Source organism: Danio rerio, chromosome 17 (genome assembly GCF_049306965.1).
Source record: "Danio rerio strain Tuebingen ecotype United States chromosome 17, GRCz12tu, whole genome shotgun sequence".
Lineage (NCBI taxonomy): Eukaryota > Metazoa > Chordata > Actinopteri > Cypriniformes > Danionidae > Danio > Danio rerio.
In genome coordinates this window covers 23,360,674-23,376,681 of record NC_133192.1, presented here as the reverse complement: position 1 = coordinate 23,376,681, position 16,008 = coordinate 23,360,674, and the positions used below count along the sequence as shown (strand labels likewise).

Below are 16,008 nucleotides of genomic sequence, written 5' to 3'. Positions count from 1 at the left end.
AAATGTTTTCTTTACATAAAGCATTATTTATATTAGGTATGCTCCGATCGAATGGCTGAAGATATCGATATCGGTCGTTAATCACATTTAATGACTCGATCGATACTCGTCAATCTGGCCGATCTCATGAAATGATCACAGAAGTTTGAATAGTTAATTGTATAACTTCCTGTAATATAATTACTGCAATAAACAGTAGTTTAGAGGACTGTTTTCTTTTACTAAAGAAGTAATGGATATATAGGTGCACATTTTAACTTCTAATACATCAAATGCGCACTCAACTTTTTCTTGATTAAGACATGTTGAATTATTCTTTCATCATTTTGCAAATGTTTCCAAATTGCATTGTTTGTAATTTTTCTTCAAATATTTATATCTGTTATATTATTTTCTGTAAAGCTGCTTATGGCCATGACATTTCCACACTAAATGGTTATAAGAGATGTGTTTAAGGTATTATATGCAGCATCCTTCATTTATTCTCTTAGGTAAGGTGAGATCTCCACTTGAGTATCATACTTAGAGTGAAAATGTGCCTAATGCTTTCTAAAACTTGAAGCATTGGAATCAGTATCGGCCGATCACCAAGAATCGGTACTCAGTATTGGCTGCAAAAATTCTGATTGGAGCATCCCTAACTTATATTTATTTAATAATATACTTTAATGTAGTTTAATAATATAGAATTATGTAATAAAGATATATAGTGACAAAACCTGCTATATAAAACTAGTATATAATATATGTTCAATTAATATAATTTGAAATTATTAACAAAAATTAGGGCTAGAAAACCCCCACAAACAAAAGGTTTTCACATGTGGGATTGTAGTATAATCAGTATAAAGTTACCATCAAAAACAACAAAGGTTTCATACTGTATAAAGTTCAAAGTTGACTGTTGTTGTTTTTGATCGTGACAAAAACAGCAAAAAGAACAGCAATAATTCCATTTCAGAAAACATATTGTTTTAAAGTTAAAGTTTATATATAACTTAGAACTTTATACATAAACTTTAACTATAAAATATATGATTTTTTAAAAAGGAATTCTTGTTGTTCTCTTTTAAATACACTTAAATTCTTGCACACAACCACCACAGCAGCACAAAAACCACACACACACACCACAGACATTCCTGAAAGCTCTCAAATGTCTGAAAAGTCAGAGTTCTGATTCTCTGGACTCACCGAAATAAACTGCTTTTCCACAGCCAGGACACAGATACGTCTCTCCAGCAAACATGCGTGCTGGAGCAGTGGCAGCTACAAACCAAAACAAGAACTTTATATCGATTTAAATACACATATTCACATCTGTGTTCACATTAAATATGATTTCCTAACTTTTGAAGTCCACATGCTGTGACTAAATTTTTGATCAGGATCCATGGCATTTCCGTTTAAACATCCACAGACTTTGAATCAACACTTCTGTCTCACATCAGTGACAAACCGTTGGCAGTTTTAGATCCCAATCTCTTCTCCTCTATTCTTTTTATCAAAGACGTCCCATGGTGCTTTGCTCACGTGTTTAGGAAACCCTCATTTCTACAGACGTTTCCACATTGCTCCTTAAAACCCTCCCCTAACATTCCTTTTCGTCCCGCCTGTCGGAAAACACCTATTAAGGGGAAATATTTTAGGAAAGGAGCCAATCAGCGAAGCCCATTAAAATTCCATCACGTAAAATCCCAAGGGGGTCAGTTCAGAAAAGCATCCTCCCAGGCCTCCGTTACACACACACACGTTTAAGTATTTCTGTCTCCCACTCAATGTGAGAGTGTGTGTGTGTGTGTGTGTGTGTGTGATGTGTGTGTGTGTGTGTGTGTGTGTGTTTGTTAAAAAGTGCTGAGGAAGTGTTACTGTATAATGGAATGTGTGGAACAATGCAGCTCGGAAGAGTGTGCCTATGTACAGTGGCTAAAAATAGCGTATTGTCACATTTGCACACTTTAATCACATTTAAGCATGACTGAATGGCATTATAAGACACAATAATAAACCAAGTGACATCTAAAGTCTAATGATGCTAGATTACATTTTTCTAGACCTTTTCAGTCACTTTAAGCAACTAATATGAATGTGATTTTAGAAGATGGGTGAAGTCTGTTTATCTCAAGTTTAACTGGAGTAACTGGTGTAAATGACTAATGTTTGACAACTGGAAAGTGTTCTCCCCGCGTTCACCAGGTGCTCTGGTTTCCCCCACAAGTCCACAGACATGCGGTGTAATTGAATTGGCTAAGCTAAATTGTCCATAGTGTATGTGTGTGTGAATGAGTGTGTATGGTTGTTCCCAGTGATGGATTGCGGCTGGAAGGGTACCCGCTGCGTAAAACATATGCTGGATAAGTTGGCGGTTTATTCTGCTGTGGCGACCCCAGATCAGTAAAGACACTAAGCCGAAAAGAAAATGAATGAATGGACTAGAAAGTGTCAAATTGTTTTTCCTTTGAGTGTTCTCACAACTATCTTTTAATGTATATGCTCTTTAACATTTTTATTAATGTATTCATTTTTCCGGTTTCTTAGTCCCTTATTTATCACAGCGGAATGAACCACCAACTATTTCAGAATATGTTTTACGCAGTGTATGTCCTTTCAACTGCAACCTAGCACTGGGAAACACCCATACAATCTCACATTTACACCCACATTCATACACTACAGCCAATTTTGTTTTTCCAATTCAGCTATAGCGCATGCCTTTGTACTGTGGGGGAAACCCATGCGAAACCCAATACGGGGAGAACAAGCAAACTCCACAAAAAAATGTAAACTGGCTCAGCCAAGTCTCGAACCAGTGACATTCTTGCTGTGAGGTGACAGTGCTAACCACTGAGCCACCGTTCCACCTCTTTGACATCTCTAAATAAAATTCAATCCATGTCTAGTCCACTCTTGCTGGATAACATTACTAAAGCCCAATTATGATCTTTTACAAGATTTAATATAAAATAAGACATAATAACAAAAAAAAAAAACTAACACACAAAAACATTCTTTTTATGTGATTTTAAATGCAAACAATTTGTTACTTTTTAACAGCTTGTGCTTTGTTGCTCTGACAACAACAAATAAAACATCTGCATTTCAAAACTTTGACAGTTTAAAGGTCTCGTGAAGTGCTTTGAAATTTGCATTTTTATTTTATGTTTGATGTAATCTCATCCAAAACACAAAGACAGGGTGGGACATGGTGTAGCTCCTCCCCAATAGTATTTTGTTTTATCATTGTCAGTGAGAGTGGTTGAGATCAAGCACATCAAATGAAAAGCAAATAAGAAGAATTCTTGTTTTTTTTAAGTAATATTCTAATGAGTTTTTTCAATAGTCTTGATGATAAAAGTAATAATTTCATTATTAACTTTCTTTTAATTCTTGCAAAAGTCCATATATATTTCTGTAAATTCTCTCAACATATACCTTCTTTATTGTTTTTGAAAAGGGACTTCAACGGTACATTAGAGCTACTATTTCCTCTAAAAATCTTAAAGCTAGAACTGTTAACTTACTTTCCTTTTTTAATTTGTTTAACACAATTTTTTTATTATCTGCTTGTTTTTTTAGTTTATTTTTTTCTTGTATGTGCTTATTTGATGCTTTACCTGTCTGTAAAACTCATGTACAATCTGTCACAAATGTTTATGATGCTGTTTTTGTTATCCTGACATTAAAAAAAAAAAAAAAAAAAAGTTAAAAAAAATAAAAGCAATTGAGAATGAAGGAGGTGGGGCATATCAGATACTAGAGAGCATTTGATTGGTTATGATTTGATGAGAAACTAGAGTATGAGGTGATGTGAATAAATATACTGATCCGTTTAGGCAGAAGTGACAAACTACAAGCTTTACATGTTTCAGTTTTTATTTTTTAAACATGAATTTTGTCACTTTTAGATACCTTAAAACTAACAATACTGAAACTAACATCTAAAAAACTTTAATTTCATGGGGCCTTTAAACTCCGGACAACATTGAATCTTTGCACTCAGAATATTGTGATTATAAAGGCTTCAAATGATCTAGAAGTTTAGTTATCTTAAAGTTTGTGTGAACCAAAAGTTACTGAGACTTTTACTTCAGTATCTTGATGTAATATTGATGTAGTGTTGATGTAATGTTAAGGTGAGGACAGGGCTTTCTGTTTGTCCATTGCTCCCTCATTGTTTAAAAATTGTACATTTAAATTTCAGACAGAAAAAACAACAACACATTACCAACCACAACCAAACATGCATTGGGTGGGCAATATTTAAACTCAGAATACTGCAATGTAGTGCAATATAACTGATAAATGATAATTAGAGCCAGACAGTTTGCAGAGAATTTTGTAAAAAATCTGTGGATTTATGTGGAATTATTTTGGGAGTATTGTTACTATTGTCAATTTAGATCCACACTTGTTTGGTAAACAGAGCAAGTCTTTCATATAGTCTATATCTACTAAAAGACTTTTTTAGATATTACTTACAAACTGTATTGTAAATAAGTCAAAAGAACATTTACAATAATAATAACAGTCAATAATAATCCTGAAGTTCATTTAAAAACTGAACAAATATAAATTTACATAAATTTACATTCACACAAGTAAATAAATAGACTCAATGATGGGCCAAAAATCTGCAGAATTCTGTGCACGCAGATTCCATGTAGGCCTACTGATAATACAGCGACATTGTGCACTAAAATGCATCTTATTGGGCCCAAACATTAGTGCATGTGTCAAAATCACCTTTAGGTTGATTGAAGTTGATCTGTGAGGTGGTCCAAGGTGTGGTTGGGGATCCTTCTGAAGGGCTGTTGCATGTTTTGTTGACTGGCGTCTGAGGAGGCGTGTCATATATATAAGAGCCCGCCCCTCCAATATTTACACCTACCAATGAAAGGACAGAACAGTGAGTGCCATTCCATTACCACATGAGCATGTGTGATAAAGCTCCTACCTAAGTGTTCAGACTCTCCTAAAGCAGATAAACAAAATCCCAAAATATCCCCTTCAGGTCCAGAACAAATGTCTCACCTAAATTACACACACATTTAAATAGTATAATTCAAGCTGAAACCAGCACATTCATAAAATGAAACCTATAGAGTTTTACCAATAGGCAGCACACTTAGTAGTACAACCAGTGTGCGAACTATACATTGATGATCAGGGGTCAACTTTTTTCGGTAGTAGTTATGTAATATGTGCATTAGTGAATTACATTTATAAAAGTATTGAAATTACATCCTTTTTTTTAAAAAAAAAAACATACGTTATCAGCATTTTAAGGGATATTTCGTGACAATCGTAGAGGTTACTGTGGGTCAAACTATACAAATTATGTCTATTTTTTCCTTTTTTTTAAGAATGTATATTTAAATATTGTTATTTAATGTATATTTATATTTTAAATGTATATTTATATTATACATTTTTTAATTATGTAAAAAAATGTACATTTATGTAAAATGTAAGATAGAGATCAGAGAAAGCTATTTCTGAAATGCTAGCTGGCAGTGGGGTGTTTATGTTCCTCTGCGTCGAGTTTGTTTGTTGGTGTTTTGTTTTTTCTGAACGCTACCTTAATGTACAAGTGGTTCAAACTTGCTCATTTTGAGGCTAGAATCAAGGGACTTGCAACAACTTTAATCATAAGGTAAACACAAAAAAAACTTGCTTGGCTCACACCTCCGTCCACACTCGTCAGCGCTACAAAGCCGACCAATTACATAGCTTGTGCTACATGTCGTTGCGACGTGAAGTTACATTTTTTGAGAGGTGCGTATAAGCATCGCTGACGGCTACGGCTAGGGCCATGCGTCCATGGGTAGGTTGCCATGCCTTGTATTCAAGTGAACAATGCTAAATTCAGGTGGGGCTCTAAGATGTTTTCATAAATACATTTAAATGTAAAATATGTAAAAAAAAAAAAAATGTTTGTTAAAATCCAGATAAATAAGCAATTGTAAGTAGTGAAATGCACCATATCCTGTCACCATGCTAATGATATCATACACCACTTTTGGTTTGTTTCATAGAAAACTGTGAAACACTAAAGATGCTTTAATATGTTGTGTGTTTTATTCGACTGCACAGGGCACCATTATAACCGAACCCTAACATGTATTTAGTATGATTAAACAACACTGCTTTTTTCCATGTGATCATGACCAGAATGACTGAAAGCAGTGGACTGTGGCATAATAAAAGCTCTACTGCTTAAATGCTGCATTACACTAGAATTACTCTGCTTCATACTACCATGATAGTAAGATTTTAATTTCATAAGCACATCCATGCACATGATTTCGGCAGAACAAGTAATGTAGCAAGTAATGAGGATGACAATCCCATAATTCCACACTCAGTCACAGCGTCATCAAATAATGGCTTTGTATGTTGTAAATACACACCCTCTAGTGGCGAAAATGACATACTATGTCTTTAAAGGGACTGCTTTTGTGTTGGAAAAACCTTAAGTGGTCGAATGTTTGAATAGTCCAAAAATACTTATAAACATTCATTCATTGATTTTCACACCCATACACTCTTGCATTCACTCACATACACAATGGCCATTTTAGCTAACCCAATTCTCCTGTACCGCATGTCTTTGGACTGTGGGGGGAATCCAGAGCACCCGAAGGAAACTCACGCAAACACATAGAGAACATGCAAACTCCACACAGAAATGCCAACTGACCCAGCCGGAGCTTGAACCAGTGACCTTCTTGCTGTGAGGCGATCATGCTACCCTCTGTGCCACCATGACCCACATTCCTATATCCAAACCTACCTAATCTAACATGACCTTTATGGGATGTTTTATTAGAATGCACAGGTATTCATATACCTTCCACAGAACACAGGATTGTTAATTTACTAGTGTTTGTGCTTTAAACTGAGCACTAACATGAAAGACGCACTTGACAGATTGCGAAAAAACTTACATCAACAGTTCAGTAGCGGATCGTGTCATCTGCTTTAATGAGGAAAGGATCTCATTAGAATTTTAAATTAGGGTATTGAATGAAACAGCCCTGTAAGATCTGATCTAACCAGGAAGATCTACTTTAATCTGAATGATCTCAACCAACAACAAAAAAACAATTCAACCCCAAAAAGTCACTATTAACTATACTCGTTATTCCACATCTGCAGGAACATCTACTTTATAGTTTAAATAATAAATTCAGCGTTAAAAACAAATAAAGAACCAAAGAAAAGTTAGTCACTGTTCGACCATTAGTGAAGTACTGTTTAACTTAAAATTTTATAACATAATTTCACCCATATAAACACAAAAGAATACAGTGATCTAGTCCATTTTCTCTTTTTAAATGTATTTTTTTTTTTCCAAAAGATAAAAATTAAAATTTTCCTGATATTTAACTCATCACAAAATCATTTTTATGCCCATTCCCTTGACCATATCCCTAAACACAACCCTCACAGGAAACAAAAACAATCTGCCTTTTTACATTTTTCAAAATAATTGATCTTGTGAGATTTATGAGCCATTTTTCTCAAGGGACCAAAAAATGTCCCCACAAGGTCAAAACTTACTGGTATTGCTACAACATAATAGGGAATGCAATGCACACACACACACACACACACACACACACACACACACACACATACACACACATACACACGCAGAGGATAAGGTTTCTAGTGGTAAGTGCAATGTCTTTGGTTGAAAGGTTATTCTAAAAGTCAATGAGAGTCAAATTTCTCTAAATGAGCCCTTATTTAAACCTTTATTTCCTTTACATTCACACAAAAAAGTGCAAAGAGCAAATAGCTTAAAGAGTCTCACATATGCACATTAAATTAAATTTTCAAGTGTCTCAGAGTTGCATGAGAGTACACACCTTTTGGTCCAAAGAGGGTTCCATAACAGGGTTTATGGCAATAAGGCAATCCATCATGCTGTTAAAAAGAGAGAATATTTTTATTGGTTAGTGTAAGCTCATTTTGAAGAGTTTTGTACAGTGCTGCAAACGAAAAAGGGAAAAACAAAACATACAAGTCCCATTAAATGTGAACATCCATTAAATTAATAGAAATGGTTTAAAGTATTCATTATAAAACCCACATTTTTATGCAAGGTAATATTTTCAGAAATGTGTGGGAGACAGAATGAAAGAAAGAGAGAGGGAGAGAGATGCTTATGCCTTGCTGGATTCATTAGAGGTCATTGTTTATCCTTCTGTTCCTTCCTGCTCCTCCCAGACTGCATAAAAAGACCCAGTCAGACTCAAATCTGACTGAAATTCAAGCTTCTGTACACACACACACACACACATCTATTTTTGTGCGCGTGCATTTCATTGAAAGTGGTTGGACAAAAAACAAAGTTCTCTTTTAAGTCAAAATAGCATGTTAAATTGAGCTACTTGAAAAAAATATTTATAAACAGACTTTATGTAATTGTTCTATAAAAAATACCACAAATAAAAAGGAAAAGATTAACAACTTAAGAGATGTACGATTTATGTATGCATTTACTGTAACTTTATTTTGGTCTGCAAACTACTTACAAACTACATTTCTTTTAAAATGTAAAATAAAATGACAATTTTCTATGATATGGTTTTAGTTTTAGACAAATAAAGAAGACATAAATATGCTGTAGATGCCCATATTTTTATATGAAATTTGGAAATGTTATCAGATATAGAATAATACAAATATTAACATTTTATTTACATTTCCAAGTGGTTTCCAAAACAGTATTTAAAAACAATAAAAAATTCAGTGAGAACTCTATTGTGACAGGCTAAAAATATAGCACACCAGAGCAATTTACTAAAGAATAGAGTAAAACAGGCGGTAAACACCTGCAGAGAGCCGACCAACCTCCAGCTGTTTGGAACACAATAAAATAAAGAGCAGCACACACAGTTCTCAAAAGAAAGGTGAACACAGCAACTGTGATAAAATAGTAACATCTAAATATATCCTTCTGTGAGACAATGATGAGCTGTTCATCCATCCATTTATATCAAAACAAATGAAAAAGCATTAGAAATAATCCTCCTTCAAATCCAAACTCACCTTATAATTAAACTAAAGCTATGTGTGACTGTTTGTGTGCAAGCAAGCATGCTTGTGTTGAGAGAGAGAGAGAGAGAGAGAGAGAGAGAGAAGGAGGGTGAAGAAAGAGAGGCAGAAAGGCAGATGATTGTTTTCTGCTTTGAATAAACACTATCTTTGTCTCTTTGTTGTCCTTGTGATAGTTCTGGTAAAGACCCACAGTAACACCGAGTGTGGGAGAGCAAGTACATATACTTATAGATAGGGCCTATCTACATGTAGTTAAATGATCTGAACTGTAGTAGCTGAGCATGTCCTTTTAAAATGAAAGATAACTCCAATTTCTGCAGGAATTTCAATGAAGTTAATATTATGATTACATTTCCTGCAAAAAAACAAGCAGTGCTGAAACCAAAACCCAGACTAAAAGAATCGTTTTCACTTCCTGTTACCACAGTCAGCCTGTCTTTACCCAACTGTTCCTGTCTATTAGTCTCTTTTCTGTTTTGTCCTGTAAACCTAAGGTAAAACAAACACTTGCACATAATATTTATTCCTTGTTTTTTATTCTTTGCTACTGTATCTCTACATTCAGAGTTTAGAAGGAGTATGGGAATAGTTTAATGTAACCGTTTAAAGAAAACAAACATGCTTAAACATTCCCATCCATAATAAATACATAAATAATAATATAACTGTAATTAAAATATCTCCCTGACTGTCAGAAAACATTCCAGGCAGATTCAGCGAGCTTGCCTTAAATACTTATTATCTGTGTTTACAGTCATTTTAGGACTTTCAATTCCTCTAATCTTCTTCTTGTGAAGAGTGACAAGTCTGTGTGGAGTGTAGACTTTTAGAGGGATGGATGAACAATCACTTAACCCATACAAGGACACAATGCAACTAACTGACCTACAAAATGTCTCCTAACATATCAGACAAGACCAGTGAACATGTCAGGACAATTAGAACAGGAAAAAGAAGGGAGAAAAAAAGCACAATTAGGAGCGACTAAAGAGGACTGACCAAACCAGTGTCAGTTTGATGGCTTGAGTTGGTTGTGTGATCCTTTGCTAAATGATAACACTGTGTACATGTAGCCCTCACCCTGAGGAACTAAACCACTACATATATACCCAGAAGTAGGACATCTAGAGTTGCAGTCTAAGATTTGTCTGTCTTTAGGGATCATGTCAGTGCTGAGTGATCAAAGTCGTCGGCAGTTCACACTGAGGAAAAAATAGACTCTTAAAAAAAAAAAAAAGGAAAGGAAAGACATATAAATACTAAAATGAATGCGCAAAAGAAAAATGGGATACCTTAAAAAGGTACACAAGGATCTCATAACCATAACGTAGTTTCAAAATTTCTTTTCAAACCGGAAGAACGTATTTGCTCGAAATAACGCAAACACAACCAATTTTCACTATTTTTGTAAAATATATGTCTTCATAGTATTTTTAGCAGCATGGGGCACATAAATGACTGTCAACATCTCAAAAATGTGTTGTGACCCTTTAAAAAACAAGAAAATTAAGCAAGGAACGAACTCTTGAAAAAAAATAATTAGGAAAGAAAGAAAGAAAGAAAGAAAGAAAGAAAGAAAGAAAGAAATAAGAAAGAAAGAAAGAAATAAGAAAGAAAGAAAGAAAGAAAGAAAGAAAGAAAGAAAGAAAGAAAGAAAGAAAGAAAGAAAGAAAGAAAGAAAGGAAAAGCGCACTCAGAAGGAAAAACAGAATGATCAGAGAGAGATTTCAATCTACAGTATGAGCATCAGTTCTGCTTACCTCCGCATGTCCTCCAGGAGACAGAATCTTACTACATCGTTCACATTTTAGACAGAACCGGTGCCAGTTTTTCCCCAGAGAGCTCACTTTCTCAGCTAGAACAGAAGAGAGTGTAATGTGTTATCTGATTACTGTGTGATACTGTACATAATGCTGAAGAGGATAGCTTGATCTGCACTAATATCTCATTTATACAAAGTCAACAAGACTGCAGTTGTCCTTTAATGATAAACTTCGATTTGGCCATTTTATATCTCTTTTTTATGGCCTCTGTTTTAAGATCCTTGGACAGACATTTTTGCTTAGTTGACCAAAGAATATGTTAAAAAACAGTAAAAACATTGCTGTGCTATCAAAATGTGGCCTTTTCATTTTATATCAATGAATTCAACGTAGGGCTGTGCGATTTAGGGAAAATATCTAATTGTGATTTTTTTGACAGATATTGCGATTTTGTTTCGATTTGATTTGCGATTTAATTGTGTAGTCAAGCTTCAATAATCAATCGTCTGTATTGTAGCTTCTTACTACTAAAATTTTAGTTTTTTATTGTGGGCGTTTCGCATAGTTTGGTTGCGCAATTCTAATTGGGTATAACGAAAGTGTGCTCACTCAATTGGCTAGTAAAACTATCACAAACAGACAACAGTCACGCATTTGTTCTAGGCAGGGGAAATTAAATAATGCATAAATATTTCATTTAGCAGCCTCTTGCGATTAGCTAACCGCAACGTTTCATTACATAAATCGTGATTGTGATTACATTTCAGTTAATCACACGGCCCTAATTTAAAGGAAACAATATTTAAAATACACATTTAGGTTTAAATGTTTGTACCTTTTTCACTAAAAAGAAAAGTATACATTTATTCCGCAAACAAGCAATAAATGCATCAGAAGTGATGGTAAAAACACAAAAAGATTTTTCAAAACAGATTCCACCAAATCAGAAAATTAAATATGCTCTCTGAACCCAACTGTCACAGTCACCAGCAATCTAGACCATGCAGATTGCTGAAGAACTACAAATCTACCAGCAAAAGAACTACATATCCAGTCATGCACCACTCACACACCTTGCCTAGATCCCCATGATTGCAAACAGAGAAAGCTGAAGCTGTTTAGAACTAATTACATTCATCAGGAATATTTATACACCTCTCAAACACACACGTATTGCTGAGTCTTGTGAACATTACAACTTTTTGCCTTGCCTTTCCTTGTTGACCCTCACTTCGTTTTTTTTTTTTTTATGTTGCTTGCTGCCTGCCTGCCTGTACTGACCATTCGCCTGCTTATTGACCACGACTCTGGATTTGCCCATATACATCTGTTTGCTCCTGTGTTGACTGTTGCTTGCCTGACCATTCTCTGCATAATAAACCCTGCATTTGGATCCACACTTCCGTTGTTAGCGTCCACTTCACATTACACCAACAATGCCATTAAGGGTATATATTAAATTTCAACTACAAATATATTAAAACACAAAATATTTTGCAGTATTCAAGTTTTACTGTATTTGTCATCAAATAAATGCAGCCTTGGTGAGCATGACAATTTTTTTACATTTATTTCAAAAGTGTATCTTTTCAAAACATCTATAAGGTAGTTTACAGTACTCAAAATGCTTATTTACATTATTTTATGATATAATTACTGTTACTCTACATTCCAAGATCATTACAGGTCTGTTCAGCTCAGCAACTCCTGAAATGCAGCTTAACACAGAACTGCAATTTTGTGTGTGTTTGTGCATAATATATATCTATACATATATAGATGTTTCTACAAACAGTACTTTACAAGGCTCTGCAAAAGACTGTCCACACAAACTACTAAGTCTTAAGGGTGGGGTCTGTACTGTACTGTATGTGTGTGTTTGCAGCTGAACAATGCAGCATCAAAGCCGAGGAAAGAACAAACTGGAGGCAAACCCTGCTGAGTCAGATCTGCTCCTATCAAGCGGATGTTGAAAAGTGCATCTTGTCTCTGACCTTCTGGTCTTCACAAGCAGTTTTGTGCATAATCGAATAAACAAAAAAAATCACTGATAATTCAGAAGGAAATATACTGATGAAAAAGTAGATATACTACACTTTAAAATTGTATTGGGGGGGTCAACTTTTTGTAGTGTTACTTTGTGTAATACATGTATTGTGTAATACAAGCTATTTGATGTATTCTAGTCTAATTAGCTATTTCAGCTTTAAAGTATACAAACTATGTATCTAATTTGACTTTACTTTTAGGCTTAATGTAGAAACAAATATTTTATGAGAAAACAGTCTTGCGAACTCTTACGATGTCTATCGGTGCTCTAAATCTGCCAGTTTCAGACTGTTGAATGACTTTTTTTTCCCACATAGACTGACTGACACGATAATGCATTCACAATTGTATGAATTGTTAAAGGGGTTGTCAAATGGATATCTATTATTGTAATTATTAGCATTATTTAAAAAACAGACCAGAGTGACCCCTCTAAACCCCCATCTTGTTTTGACTTTTTTTAGAGGAGACCAAGGCTATATATATATAAATTGTGGATTGTGGGGAACTTGAAGTACTTGAATGGTGTGTTTATAAGACTATTATGAATTCTTTATAATCATGACATGATTCATAAATATGAATGAGATTTTATGCATGCATTTGACAACCGTCATTAAGTGTCATTCGTTCACTTATCTAATTTTAAATATTGTTTGAGATTTTGTTGATATGGCATAAACAAAAACATCAGGACCTGTCTTTGTCATGACAATTTGACATAACCAAGACAACATAACTTGTCATAAATATGTCATAAACATGATTATCATGATGCCATTATAATTATCATGAATTTTTCATAAAAAAAAATTTTCTTACAGTGGTACAAATTGAATTTTTCATAAAAATGTCATTTAATGTAATGACGCTGTTATAAAATTATTTGACAGAGTATTGACAACTTTAATAAAATAAATGATCAAAAAAATATTCAAGAAAGTTTTAATGACAATCGTGTTTATAACAGAGTTATGACAAGTTATATTGTCTTTGTAATCTCATTCTGTCAAGACAAAGACATTGACTGGTTTTGATGTCTTGGTGATGTCTATTTGTTATAACAAAGACACCTCAAACCACATCATCTTTGCATTTAAAAGACATAACAGCTAATGACACTTAATGACATTTGTAAATACTGTAGCAGTATGCATAAAAACTCGTTCATGGTCATGGCATGTATCATGTCATGATTTTAAAGGTGTAAAGAGAGTCCTATTAACACCCCTTCAAGTAAAGTGTTGCAAGTTTTCGGTTTCAAGTAATAAATGGAATTTACACAGCACCTTCAACTAAAATAGAAAATATTTAGTACATTTTGGCCATTTGTTTACACAACAACAGTATTTGGAGTTCTGAAAATAAAAAAGCAAAGCTAAAACAAAGAACAGTTCATTTGTTATAATATTTTACAATATTACAGATTTTACCTTATTTTCAACCAAATAAATGCAGCCATTTTCCAACACCAAACGTTTAAATGATCAAGAGTTTATTTCATTTAATGTTTTAAACTTCCATTGCACTAAACAAATTGTTTGCATACATTTACTTATTCTATCGGCTCTTGGAGATCAACAACCACCACCACCAAAAACAAAATCAATAGTTTGCCATTAGCAAATGCACAGTAAACAGTTGTGGACTTTGGAGTACAGAAGTCAGAAATACAAGTGACACAAAGATCAATATCCCACCAAAAAACCCTAATGATAAATAAATTCTATTTTATAATATTTTCTGTACTAATAAAATACCTCACAAAGGAGTTGACAGAGTGGATGTGGGAACTAAACCCACCTCCCCGGTGCCTTCCACACAAACCAGCCAACATTCCTAGTAGGGTCTATCTCTCTCTTTCTCTCTCTCTCTCTCTCTCTCTCTCTCTCTCTCTCTCTCTCTCACACACACACACACACACACATTCCGCCACATAAAAAGAGTCAGGTCAAACTGAGAGCACACAGACACAGACACATTCAGATGTCCAGGCTCATTGGGAATATCAAATAATCAAGCTGACATATCACAACTTCAATGTAGCCAAAAAGAGAGTCACTCCATCTGCTAACCTGCAACAGTAGCACAACAGATCCTCTCACTTTGTTCAAGCCTCCATTGCCAAATTCTTATGTAACACTGTCACCCAATTCTCTTTTCATGGGCTATAGCATTTACTAACCCTGCAGCCACTGGACAGCGGGACAGAATACTAAACAGGAGCCGACAACGATGAGACAGGCTAGGGAACAACCTCCAATGTGCTTGTGGGAGCAACGGGTCACTTGTGCTTGACCTATTAATAACAATGCTTAGTGCTACGAGATAAAAACTCGTCTTCTTCAGACTGACAGATTGGGGTCCCAGAGATGCCCATGCTGTATGCAGGAAAGATAACAAAAGTAACTTTGAAACTAACCTAATATTTTACCCTAAATATTTTTCTTTGGCTCGTTTAAAACTCACTAAATATATTAATTTAATGCTTGCAGACACATACTAGTCATAATAATGCGTGAGGATACTGTGTAAAAATACATAAGATCAATATAGGGGTACTATTAGAGAAGTGTATGTGTACATAAACATAGGAAAATAACATTATTATTTTATAGAAATCCATTGCATGTATTAATATCAATTTCTAAAATCCCAAAAGAAATAGCATCTATGGAGGACTTTAGTTTATAAATTATATACATTCAAACACATAGAGAGAGGGCTATTTTTTGAACAGGATGTTCATTTTAAGAGTCCCCAAAACAAAACATAATTGCTCCATTCACACTACAAACTGACAGACAAAACGCTTTCAAACACTTACATGAATCATGCATAAATTACTTATAATTAAAAATAAATCCTTAACTTTTCTGCATATATTACATACGCCCTTCAAATTTGGTCAATTAGTACAGTAGTGATACAATAACAATTAAATGAACAAGACGTACACTTCTGAGTGATAGCTGTAGAAACATTATTTTAAAAAGCTCACCAAAAAACACAGTCTTATCGCATCTTGGACAAATGGACGTCATTTTCAGGAAAAGTCTGAAGTTCAGCTCTGTTGGTCTGAGTTTGCTGTCTATCCCTCCGCGCCGCTGCACACTGTGTGCAACAC

General features: G+C 34.5%; 1 protein-coding gene across 1 annotated transcript in view; it reads right to left on the bottom strand.

The window, feature by feature from the left end:
- crip3 (cysteine-rich protein 3) overlaps positions 1 to 16,008 on the bottom strand; it is an 18,116-nt gene extending 2,108 nt beyond the window's left edge. The window contains exons 1-5 of the mRNA XM_021467403.3: positions 15,883 to 16,008; positions 10,830 to 10,924; positions 7,875 to 7,932; positions 4,744 to 4,884; positions 1,195 to 1,269 (exon numbers count right to left, since the gene is read on the bottom strand). Of these exons, the coding sequence (XP_021323078.1) occupies positions 1,195 to 1,269; positions 4,744 to 4,884; positions 7,875 to 7,932; positions 10,830 to 10,924; positions 15,883 to 15,925 (412 nt within the window). The 5' untranslated portion in view covers positions 15,926 to 16,008. The remainder of the gene's footprint in view (positions 1 to 1,194; positions 1,270 to 4,743; positions 4,885 to 7,874; positions 7,933 to 10,829; positions 10,925 to 15,882) is intronic.